The sequence below is a fragment of the Dermochelys coriacea genome, chromosome 5 (genome assembly GCF_009764565.3).
Source record: "Dermochelys coriacea isolate rDerCor1 chromosome 5, rDerCor1.pri.v4, whole genome shotgun sequence".
Taxonomy (NCBI): Eukaryota; Metazoa; Chordata; order Testudines; family Dermochelyidae; genus Dermochelys; species Dermochelys coriacea.
This window is the reverse complement of record NC_050072.1, coordinates 4,065,597-4,084,302: the sequence shown is the minus strand read 5'-3', so window position 1 is coordinate 4,084,302 and position 18,706 is coordinate 4,065,597. Positions and strand designations below refer to the sequence as shown.

General features: G+C 55.6%; 1 protein-coding gene across 8 annotated transcripts in view; it reads right to left on the bottom strand.

Moving 5' to 3' along the window:
- CNTFR (ciliary neurotrophic factor receptor) overlaps positions 1–18,706 on the bottom strand; it is a 446,573-nt gene that overhangs the window by 132,754 nt on the left and 295,113 nt on the right. For all 8 annotated transcript variants that reach the window (XM_038402722.2, XM_038402719.2, XM_038402720.2 and 5 more), the window contains one exon: positions 1,412–1,642. In XM_038402722.2, coding sequence (XP_038258650.1) covers positions 1,412–1,642 — 231 coding nt within the window. The remainder of the gene's footprint in view (positions 1–1,411; positions 1,643–18,706) is intronic.

Sequence of the window (18,706 nt, the reverse complement as noted above, 5' to 3'; positions counted from 1 at the left end):
TAGTCCTTCCACCTCTCCCCTGGACATCAGCCCCTCCTAGCTACTGAGCGTCCTTCACCCTTGGAGAAAAGAGTCAATGACCGGATCCTAAGGCATACATAGGAGGGGCCAGAGTTAAGGTTACACCTGAATTCTGGCATTTCCTGACTTGTGTGTTCCTCACTTTACAATCTGAATACTGTCTGTTTAATATGTGTGGGGGTGTGTGTGTGTGTAGATTAATATAGCCTCATCCCGCCACAGGGTTAAACTTCACAGGTGGCATGTGACTGGGTTGGCTGCTTCCAACGCGCCCCCTCGTCACCAAGGGTCATGCTCCAGGCAGCCTGCCTCAGTTTCCCCTCCGGGACTGTGCAAATAGAACTTCCTGGCAGGCTTTTTCGTGGGCAAAAGTATCCTTCCTCGGGGACTGGGTGTATTAATATAAAACAAACTGCTAATAAAACTCAACCCCCCCCAAACAGAGCATTTGGAAGTCCACAGAACCCAAGGGTTTTCTTTCCCTTCCCAGGCCTCCTGGCCCAGAGCAACTCTCAGGGTCTTCCCTCACTGTCTGTGGGCTCTACTACAGCTGCCTGAGCTTTCCCCTTCATTGCAGCCACCTGCTGCCCTTTTAGGGAACTACCTGATTGAACCCAAATGTGCCTCATTCTGTGATGTGGGCTGGCTAGACCCAGCCCTCTGGCCCGTAAGGGGCCAGCCACCCTGGCACACGGCTGCTCCAGGACTGACGTTCGCCATTCATGGCTGGTGAGTTAGGCTGCAGGCGCTTTTCATGTCAGATCATTTATCACTCCTAATCAGAAATGCCCCACTGGCCCCTTGGAGGGACCCAGTAAGGTGAAACAAGCCTTTAGAGAAAAGACCCACGACACACCGGGCTGGATGGCCCGAGCCCAGGAATCTTGGCCGATGTTGTCACCTACACTCACATCCCGTCCTGTGAAATACACAGTTGCCATCACCAATATGCTCCGAGTCCTGTGAATTCTAGTGTCTGTCGTGTACAAACACACGCTCATAGTCTCCCATGCAGCAACTACAGTCATTAATGCCTCGCTCCAGCCACTCATCTGAGACGGCCCCACCGCGGCGCGGCCAGAATTGCCCCTTAGAGCTAAGCGTGATTTGCTTATTGCCGGGAGAATCTCTCCCTTCCCTTGATTTGCAACGGCGGACGTGAGTCCCTTATTCCTCTGGGCTCCACCATCACGTGAGCGTGGGCGTGGGTGGGGGGAGCATCACCTTGCACCCAGTGAGCCAAGCAGCAGTTAACCTACGATGGGGGGCCAGGCTGCTGCCAGGTGTGGGGAGGAGATGCCCAGTGCTGGGTTGTGTTATCGGGGTACGGTGCAGCTCTCACGGTCTATCCCGAAGGAGGCGCCCGGATCCCGCGCTGTGGCGTACTCACTTCCCACTTTTAGGTAGGTCTGGTATTTGAGGTGCCACGAGGAGCCTTCGTAGCAGGCGTACTGGCCGGTGCGCGTGAGGTCGACGTTCCGCAGCACCAGGCGTGACCCGTTGAGGTGGGACTCATCCATGTCGGTGCCGTTGGCCGACCAGGTCACGGGCACGTCCCAGTCCATCGCCCCGCACTGCATGGTCACGTCTGCGCCCAGCCGCTCGTACTGGACCTGCATGTCTGAGGAGACAGAAGGAGAATCCCCAGGTGAGCTCTAAGCACGTCCAAGCGAGCCACACTCGGGGGCCTGGAAATGGTGGGGCAGCTGAGAGAGAGAGAGAGAGACCGAGGAGCTACCCTGGAAGAAAGTCTGAGCATTAAGTCACCCCACAGCAGGAGGCAGGAAAGGCAGCATGACTTGAGCACAGCCCCGGAGCCAGGCCTGCGCAGGTTCTAGTCCCAGCTCTGACACTGACTCACTGTACAGCTCTGGGCACATCCTTTAAATCCTTCTTGATGCCTCAGCTTCCTCACCTACACCACACTGGCACTGACACGGGCCTGCTCACCCGGGTAAGCCACTTGGAGTCCCCACTCAGTGCAAAGCCCTATCCTCGTTAGCCCCACTTTCCACGGCAGAGCTTACAAAGGCACAGAGAGCTCGCACGGCTCGGCTTAGTGGGCTGGACACTGGCCTGGCATCCAAGCCCTGTCCATTCGAGTCCTATCACCCTCCTGGGGGACCTTGGGCTGGTAGCTTCAGCAGGACAAGGGTCCCTCCCTACTGCCGAGCTGGGCAAGGCAGGTAAAGGAGTTCCCTTTGTTTGCAACCTGCTTTAACAATGACAATCATTCGGGCTTTTCCTCTGCAGATCTCAGTGACCTGCGTAGCGGGCAGAGCCATCGTCCCCATTTTACACAAGGTAGGAGGTGCAGAGCGATGAAGGGACAAGCCCACCATTGCACAGGGAGTCTGGGGCAGAGCTGAGAAATGACCCCAGGTGTCCTGATAGGGTGACCAGATAGTAAATGTGAAAAATCGGGACAGGGGGTGTGGGGTAATAGGAGCTTATATAAAAAAAAGACCCCCAAATCAAGACTGCCCCTATAAAATCGGGACATCTGGTCACCCTATGTCCTGACACCCCCATCCACCCTGTGACCTAGCCCTTGATACTACGAGCTAAGCGATAGGTTGTTATGAAGAGCTGCCTGTGCCCCAGGAACAGCGCCAACCCGTTCTACGGCCTGTACCCCTTGGCTGGGGGACTGGTGCTTCCAGGCAACCAGACGGAGTGACGGGGATTGGGGGTTAGATTGGGGGTTCTACCAGGTCATTTGTCTCTCACCAGGCACAGACAACAGTGACGAGAATGGCATCATGATGGGCAGTGGGAATCCATTGACACCGGCGACCAGGGTCAGGCCATCTAATTATAGGGTGTTAGTGGAGTTGTCTAGAGAGGCCTATTCCGCAGTACCCGTCTGCTAGTCCTCTGGGCTGGGGAGGCTACATCTCTAGTCTCTGTGTAGTTGGTCCCTGTGTCTGGGAGGGAGGGAGAGGTAACGCCCATGGCTTCAGGGTGGGACAAATACTGCAGAGGCAATACTGCAAGAGAGGGGATGGATGATTGTTGCTGGTGGTACAGGGTGGTTATGAACAAGGGAGAAAGCTCAGGCATTAGGACAGAGAAGATGACGATTACGCACGAGGAACATTCATTCACAGGCAGTCAGACTCTGTTTCCATGTGATAAAGCTGGTTGGAAAAATTTGGATGGGACATGCTTTCTGTGGAGCTTGCCGGTTCAACATTCAAATGCTTTGTGGAGACGGTTCAGTTTCAGCAAAGGTTCAATGGAAGCCAGGCAGCGTTTGAATCCTGCCTGCCAGGAAGGTCTCCACTGGAAACTTGCCTGGTTTCCTGCCAGCTCACCTGCCTGGCTCCTTGGCACCCTGCCTGGTGGGCTGACATGAAGTTGGGAGTCCCAGCTCCCATGGTCACAGCTCCTCAGCAGACTGGACTTCCAGTCTCCCCATGTGGTCTGATTCAGAGCCGGGTACCCCCAGGCTTCCAGGGTCTGTGGCATCCTGCCAGGTGGACTCATATGGAATTAGGGACCTCAGGGAGTCCAGGGTCCACAGCTGGCCGATTATGCTGTGTGTGCAATTTGTGCATGCAGTCACGATAACTGGTTGTGCAAAGCTGGGGACGTGGCTGTGTGGACATTTTTGCATTGTTTTGAAAACCAGGACCTGGACACAGGGAGTTTGGGTGAGGATTGTGATTGTGCAGAACATAAAGCAAGGCATGGAAGCTGCCTGGAGGATCTTACAGTCTAAAGAGATAGACAACACAAGTGCACTGGGTGCCTCTGTGTTTGACAGTTACCCGAGGGACCCCAAGAGACCCGGGCATTAGAGTTCCTCAGGAGACACTCAGAGACTGAGTGGGTGGGACCATCCTGCTGTGCGACAGCTGACGGGAGCAATGGTCTGTTGTGGGACCCTCCTCAGCCAGCTGGGCCAGGCATCACACTCCCACCCGTGTCCGAGAGAAGGCAGGCTGATGCCAGAAGCTGAGCAGTTGTGCTGGAGCGAATGCGTGTGGAGAGGGCAGTGGAATCCCCCAGGGCCGGGCCGGGGCCTGAGGGAGCCCTGACGGGAAGGGGTAATGGCAGTCTCCTACATCAGTTAGATGGAAGCCCGGAGTTGTAATGCCATGAGATGTACCCAGATCTGGGTGCTCAGGAACGCGGGTCTCCCCGTTCCTGGGAACCTTCCAAAACAGCTCAAAATCCAGTTACATATAGAAACACAAAGGGTCCATTAGCATAATATGGGAAGTGGGGGTGTGGCTGAAGGGGCATTAAAGAGAAAATTTTATACCCACATGCACAGCTCTTCCAGACCCCCCCCCCCACTAACCCAGCTCTGGGTACCCTGCACACAGCTCTGACAACATCCCTCCACCCTGATCTGCAGCACAGCTCTTATTCCAGCCTGGGGCTCCCCATATTCAACTCTGTTGGTGTCCCTCAACCTTGACCTAAAGCCCCCGATGCCATGGTGTTCCTACCCCTTCCGCTGGAGCATTTTTCAGCCATCCTCAGTCCTCACTTGGTACTACTTGGAGCGTGCATCCCTCTTGGGCAGGCACTGCGATTGGTACTGGATTGCCCGCCCAAGCTTGGCTTCAAACCCACACTGGCGAAGGCGAGAGGCCAACTCCCACCCCACCCCTCTCACTCCCCCTCTCCTCCACCTCTAATGCTGCTTCTGGATTGAGACCGACCGGTGCACACGCACCACTTCCGATGCTGCTGGCGGGGAGCCTGACCGGAGAACGCACCAGAGTGTGACAAGCAGGGAAATCAAGCCACCGGGGCAGCATTATTCTTCTTCATTATTTGTACAGCTGTAGTGCCTAGGGGCCCTAATCACGGATCAGAACCGTACCAGCACAGGGACTCCTCCTGCACAGTGACATGTCCAAGCTGCCCAGGTCTCTGGGTATGTCGGCACAGCAACCCAACCCCCAGAGCAAGTCTCAGAGGCCGGGTCAACAGACGCTGGCTCATGGGGCTTGCACTACGGCATGAAAACTAGCTCAGCTCTGCAGAGGGAAGTGCATGGCCAGAGGCCATTCTGCAGCTCGGTGCGCTACCCAGCCTCCCTCCAGGACGCAGGGGGTACGGACACGCTGCAAACACGGCCGTGAGGCTCAGAGAGCGGGTCTACAGACTTGGGCTTGTGCTATGGCACTAAAAATAGTCAACGTTCCTGCTCAGGCTCTGTGACCCACCCCCTCGCCGGTCCCCCGAGCAGGAACGTTGACTATTTTTAGTGCCATAGCACAAGCCCAAGTCTGTAGACCCGCTCTCTGAGCCTCACGGCCGTGTTTGCAGCGTGTCCGTACCCCCTGCGTCCTGGAGGGAGGCTGGGTAGCGCACCGAGCTGCAGAATGGCCTCTGGCCATGCACTTCCCTCTGCAGAGCAGCCCTGACCTTCCTGACAAAGCCACAAGTGATCACTGCACTTCTGGGCAAAGCTCGCCTGCGAGAGATGCAGCGTGCACCTGGGACGCGATTCCAGATGGAGGGCTGTGGGTGCATCCAGAGCAAGCACCTGTGGCGTGGAGGGAGAGTTAAGCTGGGGATGGGTGGGTGGCCAGCTGTGAATATTTGCGTATATGGGATGTGATTGTCTGTGTGTATATGAGGACGGTTTTCAAATGCGGGGTGTGTCTGTGTGTGTTTGAGTGAGAGAGATTAGACAAAGATGTATGCAGAGTATGAGTGTACATGGCAGACTCATGGCATGTGCATGTACGTCCGTGTATGCCTGTGTACATGGGGTCTGCGTGTGCGTAGCCAAGCTGTGGGTATGCAGGATGTAGATCTGCGCTCTCTCTGCGGGTTTTGGCACACGTGCAGGCAGGCTGGGAAATGCAGCTGTAAAGTCACTGGTGCTTGCCTCTTTGGAAAGAGAATGTGCGGGACCCGTTTTTGGCAGCCACAGCACATGTTTCTCTTCACTGGGGCTCTGTTAATTTATGTCCCTCCCTTCAAGGCAAGAGGCTGACCTGAGCTTTGTGTAAAACCCCAGGGACAGAGTGTCTCCCCGGATGGTAGGTGCAACCCCCACATGGCTGGTATCCTGGGAGGGGAGATTCAGCACTCAAGTGGGACCAGAGCATGAGGCTGGTACTAAATACGGCTCTTCCCTCACCTACATCCCCTCTGACAGCAGCCAGGTCCCTGACCACACTGTGGGGAGGGTGCAGACATGCCGAGCCCCCCACTGCTCGCCCAGCGTGCCGCTACATAGGGCTGGAAGGGGGCGGTAGGTCATTTCAGGGAGGCCACGTCCACTGACACACGCCGGGCACAGCTGGTGTTGGAAGAAAGCAGAGAATGAACGGGACTGGCTTGAGCTCAAATAACTGTTGATGTGGCTTCTGGGGAGGGGAAAGGATTGCCATATGCATGGGTGGGGGCAGAGGGGGGCCATGCATGGACCATCAGGAAACTGCTCTGACTGGACACTTTGGATGGGCCAAGGTAGCTGCTGCTTTTTGGTGGCTTTTTTTTTTGTCCGGAGGAGACAGTGGTGACTTCATTAAGTGCTCCCACCATTGTGGTTCTCAACACCACCCCCTGCAGGGACCCTGGGGGCTCCTCCTGATCCTGAAAGGTAGAGGCAGGGACCACATGGCACCACGGTCTGTGTTTCTTTGCCCTGAGCAATTCCCTAGGCTCCTTACGCTCTTCCCGCACCCCCTTCACCTTCAGCTTCCACCTTAGTGCTCTACCTCAGGGTGCTTTCCTGTGGCCGGCTTGGCAAGCTAAAACGGGTTCCCAAACGGCCTTGGACGCGCTTCGGTACCATGGTGATGGGCGCACCACCAAATGAAAGAGAAGAAAGAAAGGCTTGGCTGGAGACTGGTCCATCGATCCATCCAGGAGGTGAGCTCCAGCCTCTTACTCAGACTCCTGCACCCGTAAATCCTCCTGGTAGCGTTGAACAAAGCCGTTATCCTTTACTCCCCTCAAGCCTCTTCTGTTGCATTGCCCATACAGCGGCTGCTAGGGTTGACCCCCACAAGGCAGCCGAAGCTGGGCAGGTGCACCCTGTTCAAGGCCTGGGGGCCCTTTGGGAGGAACAGCGAGTGTTATTGCAGCCTGAGGCAGGGGAGGGATCCTTTTAGTGAGAAGGCTGAAGGAGTCCCCAAGGGGGAAGTGCTGGGCCCATTGACTTTGAAAGCTTCCCACCTGCTGGTCCCAGGAGCGAGGTGGAGGAAGCAGAGGGTGCTGATGGAGCGGCTCACAGGTCTCTGATGGATGCTGTGCTTCTCTGTCACCCTCCAGACAGTGGCTGAGGGGGTGTCTGTGGCTGAAGGGGGACGGGGAGAGGAGGACACTTAAATTGCGTTCCTATTTGCCCATAAATGAGCGGCCCTCCGAGGCTGGCTGCCAGCCGTCAATGCTCCAGCCATAGGGAGGGATTAGGGAGCTGTTCCTAGCACTGCAGCGCATTGTCTCTGCAAGTGGCGCTCTCTTTCCAAGTCGATGATTTAAGGCCCATTACGCTCTACGGACCAGGGAGAAATCCAGCAAACCACATGCTCGTTTCTCTGTCTGTGTTCCAGAGGCGCCCGCGGGAGCAGAGCCAGAGGGCTGACAGTGCAGTCAGCACGGAGCAGGGCCGCTTGCCACACTCATCGGCGGGGAGCGGAGCCACTGGCCCGGAAAGGGGACTTTGACTGAGCTTGATCAGCTTTCACCTGCTTTTACGAGGCAGAGAGATAAACCCAGAGCCAGCCTCTCTGAACGTGACCGGGCTCATTGCACAGAGCAGCGCTGGATGTCAAGCGTTGCGTCAGGTCACTTTGAAGGGGGCTCAAACCAGCAGCATTCCAAGCCAACGCCTCGACTGCCAGGTGCAGTCCGGTGTGTGCATGGAGCGTGTTTACATTCACACAGCACAAGACTGACGCAGCCCAGAGACCGACTGCCTCTGCTGAGCTGCAAAACAGGTACAGCATGGTCAGCAGCCCACACACAGCTCCCACGCAGCCACCCACGGGGGTGCCCCACCCTGCTTGGGGGATCCGTGCTCTGGAGTTCACCAGTCCTGGCTCATTCTTCTGAGATTGCCAGCAAACACATTTCAGAGCATCAGAGCTGCTACGCTGGGGTCAGACCAAAGGTCCATCCTGCCCAGTACCCTGTCTCTGACAGTGACCCATACCAGAGCTTTGGGGGAGTTATGGAGTGATCTGCCCTGTCTTCCACTCCTGGCTTCTAGCACTCAGAGGCGTAGGCACACCCAGAGCATGGGGTTGCACCCCTGAACATCTTGGCTAATAGCCATTGATAGACCTATCCTCCGGGGACTGATCCAGTTCCTTTCAGAACCCCTTTTTGGGACCACTGGGAGGGACAGGGAGTTTGGAGACCTGGGTTCAGTTTCTGACTCTGTCCCATATTCCTTGTGTGACCCTGGGGGAGTGACTGCCTCTCCTGTTGTGACGAAGCGGGACTGTTTTTAATGTTTCCTCTGAATATTGTGGGGTGCCTCAGTTTCCCCTATACAGTTCTTAAGTATCTAGGGGGTGGGATAAGGGTGTATGATCGTTGCAGAACCCTAGAGGGCAGGTGTGTGCAGGGGTCTGGACGCAGAGAATGGCGGACACCCTGTTTCCTGGCAAATGATGGCCTGAGCCCTTCCCCCCCTGCAACGTGAGAGCTAAAGGGTTGAAGAACAAAGGAATCAGGTGACCTCCTGGTCCTAGGAAAGGGACAAAGCCCAGAGGAGGAGGGGCTGGAGGGGGTTTCAGTTTGGGGCTGGCTGGGGACATGGAGTGAAGTGCAGACGTGGTTGTCTGGCTCACTGCCCCCCCAGAATGGTCCCAGCTGAGGTGTCCTGTTCTCTGCACCTACAAGCTCTGGTTTAGACCATATTCCTGTCGTCTAATAAACCTTCTGTTTTGCTGGCTGAGAGTCCCGTCTGACTGCAGAGTTGGGGGGCAGGACTCTCTGGCTTCCCCAGGACCCCGCCTGGGCGGACTGGCTGTGGGAAGCGCACGGAGGGGCAGAGGATGCTGAATGCCCCGAGGTCAGACCCAGGAAGGGGGAAGCTGGGGGAGCTGTGTGTCCTGCAGACAGGCTGCTCCCAGAGAGGAGACTTCCCCAGAGTCCTGCCTGGCTTCGTAGGGAGCAGCTCCAGAGCATCGCCGGGGACTCCGGGACACCCGTGCCTTGCCCACTCTACACTACAGGGGTAAACTCACCCACAGGCCGGTGAGGAGAGGGTAAAAGCCACTGGTAACTGCCAGGTGCTCAGCTACTGTGGGGAAGGGGCCATGTTAGTGCCCAGCGAGAGAAGTTGCTGATCATCTACCAGGTGATAGCCCCTGCCTCTTGTCACTAGGGATCCATCTACCCCCCAAATTAAGGTGAGACTGTAGCACAGGCAGACACAGCCAAGTGCCAGCCTAGCGAGCACGGATGCAATAGCAATGAAGACCTGGCAGCACAGGGGAGCCACCCGAGTACAAACCCAGCGAGCCCAGCCAGTTTGTACTAGAGTGAGCGGCCCGTGCCACCACATCTGCTATTATAGCCACACCAGGTAGATGAGCGGGGGGCAGCTGCACCTTCACTGGTGTCCCCCAGGGCAGCATGAACAGAAGGATGGGGCGCTGGGGAAACATCTCCACTGGGTTTGGGGCAGTTCTGCAGCCCCAGCACGTCAGGCCATTAAGCCTTGTTTTTTTTTGCATTGACTCGCCTGGAAGCCTGGGAAGCCCCTTCCAACCCAGAGCCTCAGGGGATGTGGGACAGGAGAGAAACCAGGGCGAGGCCGTCTTCGGCCCTGGGGAGGGGGAGAAAACCAGACCAATGTTTGTTACACACAGAGCGGTGGGCCTGGAGGGGGTCACCAAGTGCATTTGATGCAGCATTCAGGGCTTTCCCTGGAGTGAGTACAGGGCAGCATCCGGGGCACTGCCAATACTGAGGTCACCTCTCCTAGTGACCTTGGCCAAAGGGCCAGAGTGGGCCCTTGCAAGCGACCCTAGCTGGGACCGGCACGAGTGCAGCATTCCCCTGCAATCCAGGACTGCTCCTGCTAGTGTGACGGCCCCATCCTGGCCAAAGGGGGGGCACATGTGCAGGGCAGGGACGGACCCCAGCCAACGTCTCCCCGAACATGCTGGCACGCACAGAGCCACCGCAGCGAGGGTCAGCGAAGGGCAGGGCAACAAGCAACTGATGGGAGGCAGGCGTTTAAGCCACCCTGCCCCGCTGCAGGGGAGGACCAAGACTCAGGCTGCAGAGCCACTCGGTGAGAGGACCAGGTGGGTGATTCTGTAGAGCATTCGTCACAGAAAGCAAAGGGAGACCTGGGTTGCCACCTGTGGCCAAATGGCTTTGTGAGCATGTAAAGGAGCAGCTGAAAAGCAGCTTGTCGGTGACAGACACTAGCGAAGGGACGAGATGAAGCGGTTTGGGAGGTGGGGCCTATGGGAGGGCACTTTACTGGTTCCAAGTTTCCCCTGCTCAGCCGGGGGCCCTACACTGAAATTACCGCTCTCCTCTGAATGACTCTTTGACCGGCTTCCAGGTCAGCAAAGCAGGACAGCTAAAGCAGTGTAACCCAAGCAAAGCTCTGTGTAAGTGCTTGCAACCAGACCGGCCTGCCACACATCCCAGGTGCGAAGCATGTGGGGTGCTCAGCCCTGAATACTGGTCTGTTCCCCAAAATCTAGGGCACGCAGCAAGCCAGGTTGCCCAGAGCAGAAGCACAGACAGATATAAACAGAACAGGAAGGGAACTAGCTTCAACAATGGGAAAATACGGTAAATGCAGTTCAGAGAAGCCCCCGGGTAGCAGCGCAAGTGCCAGGCCCGCTGACCGGCGCTCAGCCACCCCCGTGTGGGTTTCAGGTGGACCGGAGAGGGCCGGGGGATGTCAATCACAGTGCACTGCCCTGATCTCTACCAAAGGGCCCGGCGGTGTTTCTATCACACATGCCATCTCCCGACCAGGCTGGGGGCAGGAAAGAGCCCTCCTCACTCCCCTCCGAGAAGATCCCCGCTCTGGAACCCTGTCCCAAGTCGTGCATTCCAGGCCTGAGCCCCATCTCCTGAGATGGTGGGCCCCCTCCAGTGGGGCAGACTGGGAACCCACAGGCACCTCCAGAGGGACAGAGGCACCCCGCCCAACCCCTGCACCAAACACCAAACAGCAAGGGCCTTCTGCCATCACACAGGAGGAGCAGGCACACGGGCGGCCTGCGTGCACCTGCCAGACGCCTGGCTCCAGGAAGGCTGAATCCTGAAGAGGCCAAATCGGCCCCTATTACAAGCCCTGTCCCCTTTTCCTCCACTTGCGTGCTACGCTGCTTTCCACTGTCCCGGCAGCGCAGGAGAGTCGCAGCTCCCCGTGTTCTCTGCCTGTCCCGTGCGAAACGCTGCCCGCACCAGCCAGCGCGCCTTTCCATGCCCCGCACGCTCGGCTGGGTATTGTGGCTGCTCGCGGAAACCCCCAGGGGCTGGCTCCTGACTTGGTGCGGATGGGCCCAGCCCCGCCGATGGGACCGGGAGCTCAGCCAAACACACGCTCGCCGCCGATCCGCCCCGGGGGCTCTCCCAACTCGTCCCAGGGGTTCTCCAAAGACAAAGCAGAAAAGAAGGGGAGATTTTTAGCATTCCTGGTGGAAGCGGCTGCTCCAGCCTGTTGAATGAGGCTCATTGTGCCAGGCTCCCTCGCGAGCAAATTATCGGCATTCATTCCCGAGGGCCTCACCCCATCTGGCTGCCATGGCAATTTACAGACTGACTTGACCCAACTGTTCTTGCCGCAATGGGCACGCCCTTCTGCCCACACACAAGGTGGATTTGCTGCTTGTGGCATCAAGGGGGGCAGGGGGCACTGTTCACAGACAGGCCCAGCCCCGGGCAGCCGTGCTTCAATATTGCTCATAGCACCGGCCTCATCGGTAGGTTTCAAAGACTTTTGCTTGAGGCGGCGCAGTATCATTGGCCCCATTTTACAGCTGGGAAAACCGAGGCACAGAGCAGGCGAGTGAGTTCACCCAGAGGTCACAGAGGGGGTCAATGACGGGACTGAGAATTGAATCCAAGTCTCGTGATTCACAGGCCTTTCCCCCGGCCACTGGAGGTGATGCCTGTGAGCGTATTCGTATAGAATACATTTCATATCTGCATCATGCCGGGGGAGGGGGGTGCTGAGAGCTTCACAGGCAGAGAAAAGCAGATGGGCTCAGAACCCCGTCACCCTAAACTAGATCAACACCACAACACAAAATAGCACAGGCCCGGCGGAGGGTGGGGGGGAGAGGGTGGAGGGAGGGAAGGGCAGGGACGAGCTGGGGGGAAAGACTCCAGTAAACACGAAGAGGTGATGGCTGCTGGGAGAAAGGTGGTTATTCCCACCTGAGCTGATTAGTGTTGCAAACTCTGCAGGCTTCCCTACTCAGCTCTCCTGACTTGCAGCCCCGCTGTAACTCCAGTCCCAGGCTGCTCACTCAGCTCTGCCGGAGCTCTGCAATCCCGCCCTGCAGCCCCTGCCCCCCCCCCCGCCAGCTAATCAAATTCTGGGCCCACTCAATAGATTGCCAGTGCGCCGAGTCCTGGGTCCCATCATGGCTTGGCCACTGCATTTCCACACTGGATTGCAGCACTCCCTTCTGCAGATGCACCCAGCCCTGTCCTCTAGCACCCTATTGATTTCGCTCCTGGGCCCCCTCTCCCCACAGCCCTGACTGGCCAGGGCCCCTATCTACACCAGCCCTGCTTTCCTCCAGACCAGGAATCCTGCCAAGTTGCATGTTACGGTACAGACAAAACAAGCACAAGGCCCAGGCTGGGCTGCTCGACCCCCTCCCAGTTGTGCCTGGAATGGAACGGCGGGTTTAATTCTTGCTATCAGTCCCTTTGCTCATTTCTGCTGCACTTTGTTCCCACCCGGCCTCAGTCGCCAACAGAAACCTTCCCTTGCGGGAGGAGGAATGTCATGCAAAGGAAGCCAGTTCCTCCAGGAGTGAGTTCAAACCAAATCTATCTTTGTAAGGAAACAGACGTAATTAAGTGTTGTAGATGGAGCCAAAGATATGGACCGTTCCAGGTTTAATTTGTTCATTAATGAAGAACTGCAGTAAGTGAAGCCTTGTTTCCTTTGCAGCACTTTGGTAAATCCCTGGAGTCAGCAGCTTGGCTCTCCTGACAAGGAAAAATAATTAGCGAGAAACTTTAATTAAGAGATAACAGATGGGTGCTAAAGGACTTCCACTTAATCACTCCCAGATAGCCTGGAGCCTGATCTTGGTTTACTTCAGGGGAGTCATAAATGATGCATCCCCCCTCCTACATGCAATGGGGAGTGCTTAGGGAGATTCACTGCACTAATCACAGCTGGCGAGCATGACAAGCGCTAGGCGTGCAAGTCTGTGAATCCAGGGCCTGGTGGAACTCCGAGGGCTCGTCTCAAGAGGGATCAGAAATGCGGCTCGGGGTCCTTTCTCCCCAGGTTGACCCCAGATGGGTCCTCTGCTTGTTTCGAAGCACAGCAATCAATAACTTGCTACAATTCCCTCCCTCGCTCTCCTGCAGACCAAGACCAGGTCACGAGAGGCAGGAGCTGCCTTCGGGGACCTGCGGCTACTCGGTTTCAAAGAATCCATGGTACTTTAGTGACACAATGAGCAAAAAGAAAGGAAACCCTTGTACTGGGTCCAGCGTCAGAGACTGGAGGCTGACCCTGGTGGGATGGCTGGAGAGTCAGCCTGGGACAAGTGTTGGATGCTCCAAGCTGTCTACTAGGAAGGAAACTGTATATCTCTACACTTCTGCCCTCTCTGCTGCTGGTGGGACACCGAGCTAGAGACTGGCATGGCAGAGAAGGGGCTGATCCTGTTGCTCATCACCAAGCGACTGAGATCCAGGGAGGACAATGGCAGCTGTAGAGGGACTTGTCTGAACTCAAGAGAAGCCTGGAGAGCTGCATTATGTGGAAACGTACGTGCTGGCGGTCTCCCTCCATCACTGGGGAATCCATATGAGTAGCAGACCTTTCTCACTCAAACAGTCACAGCGGGCTCAGACCAGAGTTCCAGCTAACCCGGGAATCGATCTCCAACAGTGGCCAGTACCAGCTGCTTCAGGGGAAGGTGCCAGAAACCTCCTAGTAGATGCTTATGGGGCAACCTGCCCAGAGAAAGTTTCTCCTGACCCCAAGAAGTTGGCTTATACTCTGAAGAAAGAGGACTTAGAGCCCTTCCAAACCCCTGGTTTTATAAAGTCCGTACTACTGTAACTTGGGGTGTTCTTGTTTCTGGACTAAATGTCATGTGGGGGGCAGGTAGATAGGGAGGGTTGTGAATCGGGGTCTACAGTAGGTAGGGGTGTGCATGGGGGGGTGCACAGTAGGTAGGTAGGGAGGGTTGGGCATCGGGGTGTATGGTAGGTAGGGGTGCGCGGGGAGGTGCACGGTAGGTAGGTAGGGAGGGTTGGGCATCGGGGTGTACAGTAGGTAGAGGTGCACAGGGGGTGCACGGTAGGTAGATAGGGAAGGTTGGGCATTGGGGTGTACGGTAGGAAGGGGTGCGTGCGGGGGTGTACAGTAGGTAGATAGGGAGGGTTGGGCATCGGGATGTACGGTAGGTAGGGGTGTGCGTGAAAGCCGCTTTTCAGCCTGCTCTTCCCCAAGTAGTCTCTTGGCTCAGGGGTGTGACTCTCGCACCGAGTGAAGCTCTTCCTGATTGGATTTAGTCTCCACGTGTGTCTGTGCCATGTTGCTCTTTGCAGTGGAGGTAGTGAAGCTGCCCAAGAGACGCAGGGGTGGGAGGTGTCTCCTTGTCCCCTCTAGCAGTTCATCTGGAAGATACACAGGCATGTTCCATCAACGCTAATGCAACAGTTATGGGAATTTTCTTTACAGGAAGGGACACCTCTGCAATCAGAGAACTATGCCGTTGTCACAAGAGATAAGCCCGTCTGCGGCTCCCCTTGTTCTCTCCATGACTGTTATATAATGGCTTTGCACGGCAGCTAACGAGTCCTCAGCCGCAGAATCCGACCGAGGGAACGGAGAAGGGGAGCCATGGCGAGGGACTGCAATGCATAGAAGCTCCTTCGCAAACATTCAAAAAAGCAACCTTGGTGTGTTCGGGCAGCAATTTTGCTCTACCAAGGGAACAGCTAATGAGCGCCTGTGTCCAAACAGCCCCACTCCGCTCGCTCTCAGCTATGCAGCTTCTCCATCTCCATCTTTTGATGTCTCCAAATCCAGCCTGGCAGTTTATCTGAAAGATGCTTTAGCCAAACAGAAGTTACTGGGCTCAGTATAGGGGTGACAAGGTGAAGTTTAATGGCCTGTACTGTACAGGAGGTCAGGCTAGGCGACGTCATGGTCCCTTCTGGCCTTAAACTCTATGAATCAATCAAACTGTCACTAAGCAGCATCCAAACTGGATGGCGGAGGGACCAGTGCCCAGTGGGGAACGGAGCACAGCTCCCTTATGGAACAGGAGAGTTACAGCTTGGCACATGACCCACAGTGGCCTTTGTACGTCCTGCCCAACTCCCGATTCACAATGGAGCCCATCTGGAAGCTCTGCTGATGTACTTCATAGCATCCAAGCCAATCGCCAACATCGGAGCTCATCCTCGCTGCACACCATTAAGGCAAGGAAGTAGGGTGAGCAGATATCCCAATTTTACAGGGACAGTCCCGATATTCGTGGCTTTGTCTGATATAGGTGCCTATTACCCCCGACCCCCTGTCCTGATTTTTCACACTTGCTGTCTGGTCACCCTACAAGGCAGCTGCCCCCTCAGCTGAGGCACAGGGCGGGAGATCCTTGTTTTCAGAGGTCCACTCCAGCTGAAACCAACGAGAGCTTCCAAAAATCAACCCCTTGTCTGAGGTCAAGCTCAGACCCGGCTCTCAAGTCCCATCCTAGCTCATTAACTAGAAAATCATCCTCCTGAAGCCCATTGACAGTCTCTGGTCCCTCCAGGAACAGCCATCGCGTGCGCCCTCCAACCGTTAAAGGCAGCGCCATCCCTCCCTGAAGCGCGTGAACCTGCAGTGGCTGCATTCTGTCCTGCTCGGCGGGAAGTCCAACCACAGAGCTGAGTGGGGAGTCCAGGGCAGGCCGGGGGGCATTGGCAGAGTCGGGTCGGGACAGGAATGGCAGGTCAGGAGCGAGGTGTTGTGTCTAATGCAGCCCTTCTAAAAACACAGGCTGCACTTTGGGGCTCTGTAATTAGGCGGCACCGCAGTGAGTTAGCAGACAGTTGAGCGGGGAAAGCTCTAGTGACAGGGCAGTAATAAAGCCTCTGTTGATCAACCCATAATAAGGAGTTAGACCTGCCCACTGTCGGCCTGCGTGCCTGTGCGTGTCTCACTCTGCGCCTAGCACAAAATTCACCTGCCGTATCGACCCCCCAGGTCTCTTCCCCCGTCTTTAAGGGTCAAAGAGTGGACCGGGCTGGGCTGCACTGGGTCAGAAGCCTCTTCCAGGAGCTGCGCTTTATACAGATAATGTGTAAGGCCGGTGGCAGTTGACACGTTGCTTTTAATCTCAGGATTTTTAAGTCCAACTGGTGATTTTTTAGCCCTTGGCTTGGCAATGCTGCACCCCCCCCCTTTGCACTCCCCCGCCTTCCCCTCGGTTCTGTTTGCCCGTCAGCTGGCTCTAGTACAATCCAAGATCCTGCCTTCCCGTGCCCCCGTCGCATGGCGTGCTGTCGTGAAGCTCTTGTCACTCTTGCAGAGGCCTTCTTTGAAACCGCTGCCAACCCAGCGGGGTTGATGTCTGATGCCTCCCACAGACCCATTTCTGAAAGACTGAGACTCTTTTACTCCGGCTAGAAGAGCCGTAAACCCTGGACACAAGCCGGTCCTTCCCCCTTTCCTTTCTTCAGCAACACCTCCCCATTCCCCCAGACGCCGTCCCTGGATGGCGGTGATTTCTGACGCGTTGATGGGACCCGGGTGTCCAATTATTCCTCAGCTGTGAGTGAAGACTGATGCTTTAACAGATCCAGTTTCCAGTAGGAAGTCTCGGGAAAGCATTCCCTGGCTTACCTACTTTGTACATTTTTGCAAAGGAGCATCCACTAGAGCTTCCACAGACGACACAAGTACTGCAGAGACCTGTCTTCCCAGCTTGCCAGAGACCTGCCAAGAAGGGCTCGGCTACCCCAGCGCTGTCATTACAGCCTGGGCCTGTACACCATTGCGGGGTTAGCACTTGAGAGACCTCGGATCAAGCCCCCAGCTCTGCCACTGGCCTCATGTCACGGTGACGTCTCTCTCGAGCCGGCCTAGCGCGAGCGAGAGCAGCCACGCTGCGAGATATCACTGCGTCCACGCTGGTGCTGCGCGAACTCGTGCTTGGCACAAAGACTTCTGGGGGCAGCTCCCATGGTTCTTATCACTGCCAGGAGCTGAGATGCCCTATGAATTCTTCCCCAGTGTACTGGGGTGAGGGGGAACTTGTCTGTCCCTTCTGGGTGGAGCTGGGGAGGGGGAAATTGTGGGAAGGCCCTGGAAGACTAGAGGATCTCAAGTGGAGCTTGCCTGCAACCACCCTCCAGAGCAGTCATGTTAGCAGCTCACGAGTTGTGCTAACTCCAGTTTAGGCCCGTACCGCCCTTGGGCCAGCGAACTCAAGTTAAAAGTACCACTGCGCTTGAGTTAAGTGTGTGTGCGTGTGGATGGGACTGGAGTTAACTTGGCAATGAAAACAAGCCAGAAGTAACCTTAGACAAAGGATTTAGGTCACGAAAGCAGCCTCGAGGAATCAAAGGGATTTGGCACCTAAGTCCCATAGGAGTTTGCAAATCACAGTCACAAACACACGAGCAATCCCATCCCTGTTCAGCAATGGAACAAACCCATAGTCTTAACTGTTAAGCATGCATTTATGCTGATGTTGGAGGGGGACAGAGGGCTCTGAACCCTGCAAGATGGAGCTTTAGGTGCACACTAGGTTAAAGGCCCTTTATCACCATGTAAGCCATGTGTCAGGGGAGTGAATTTCTCCATCAGTGATCCCATCTACATTCACACACTGAAATAATGACCATGCCCTCAAACAAATACACTTGAGTGGATATTTGCCTCTGGGATGCTCATATTGATGTAACAACAAGGATCAGGATCCATATTCCTCCCATTGAAGTCTATAGATTACCATCAGGGACCATGCAATATAAGCATGTTAAAATAAACTCTCAGAATTAGAGAAGTCAGAGTGTAAAAGACCTGCTGGGTCCTCTTCAGTTTACCCTCCTGCTGCCAAGACACTATTGGTCCCTACAGTATCTTTGCTATTTCTCCAGTCTAGGTTTACACACTGTACAATCTGCGCAGGACCAAGTTACGAGCATTGTGTGAAAACCAGAGCTCTCCATTTCCAGACTCTGGGGTGTGCAAATGCACAACTGTGATGTTGCATTAACTTTTTTTTTTTCACTTAATAGCTTTAAAATTCAGCCTCCGAGGCTTTTTCCATCTGTCTATTTTCCTGCTGCAGGCTAGTGCTTTGTCACTTACTCAGTACTGGCCTTCGTAAAACCACCACTAAAGTCAGATTAAAAAATCAGACCTAGAGATGAGATTATTTGAATGAGTCCCTTTTAAAAAACCAACTGCCCCGCCCAATTCAATAGGACATGGGTAACGTTTCTAGACAGATGGAGAATAAGTAACACTAAGGATCCCAGCATAGCACTGTCCACTATCACGTGGTCAAGATTTTGGTAA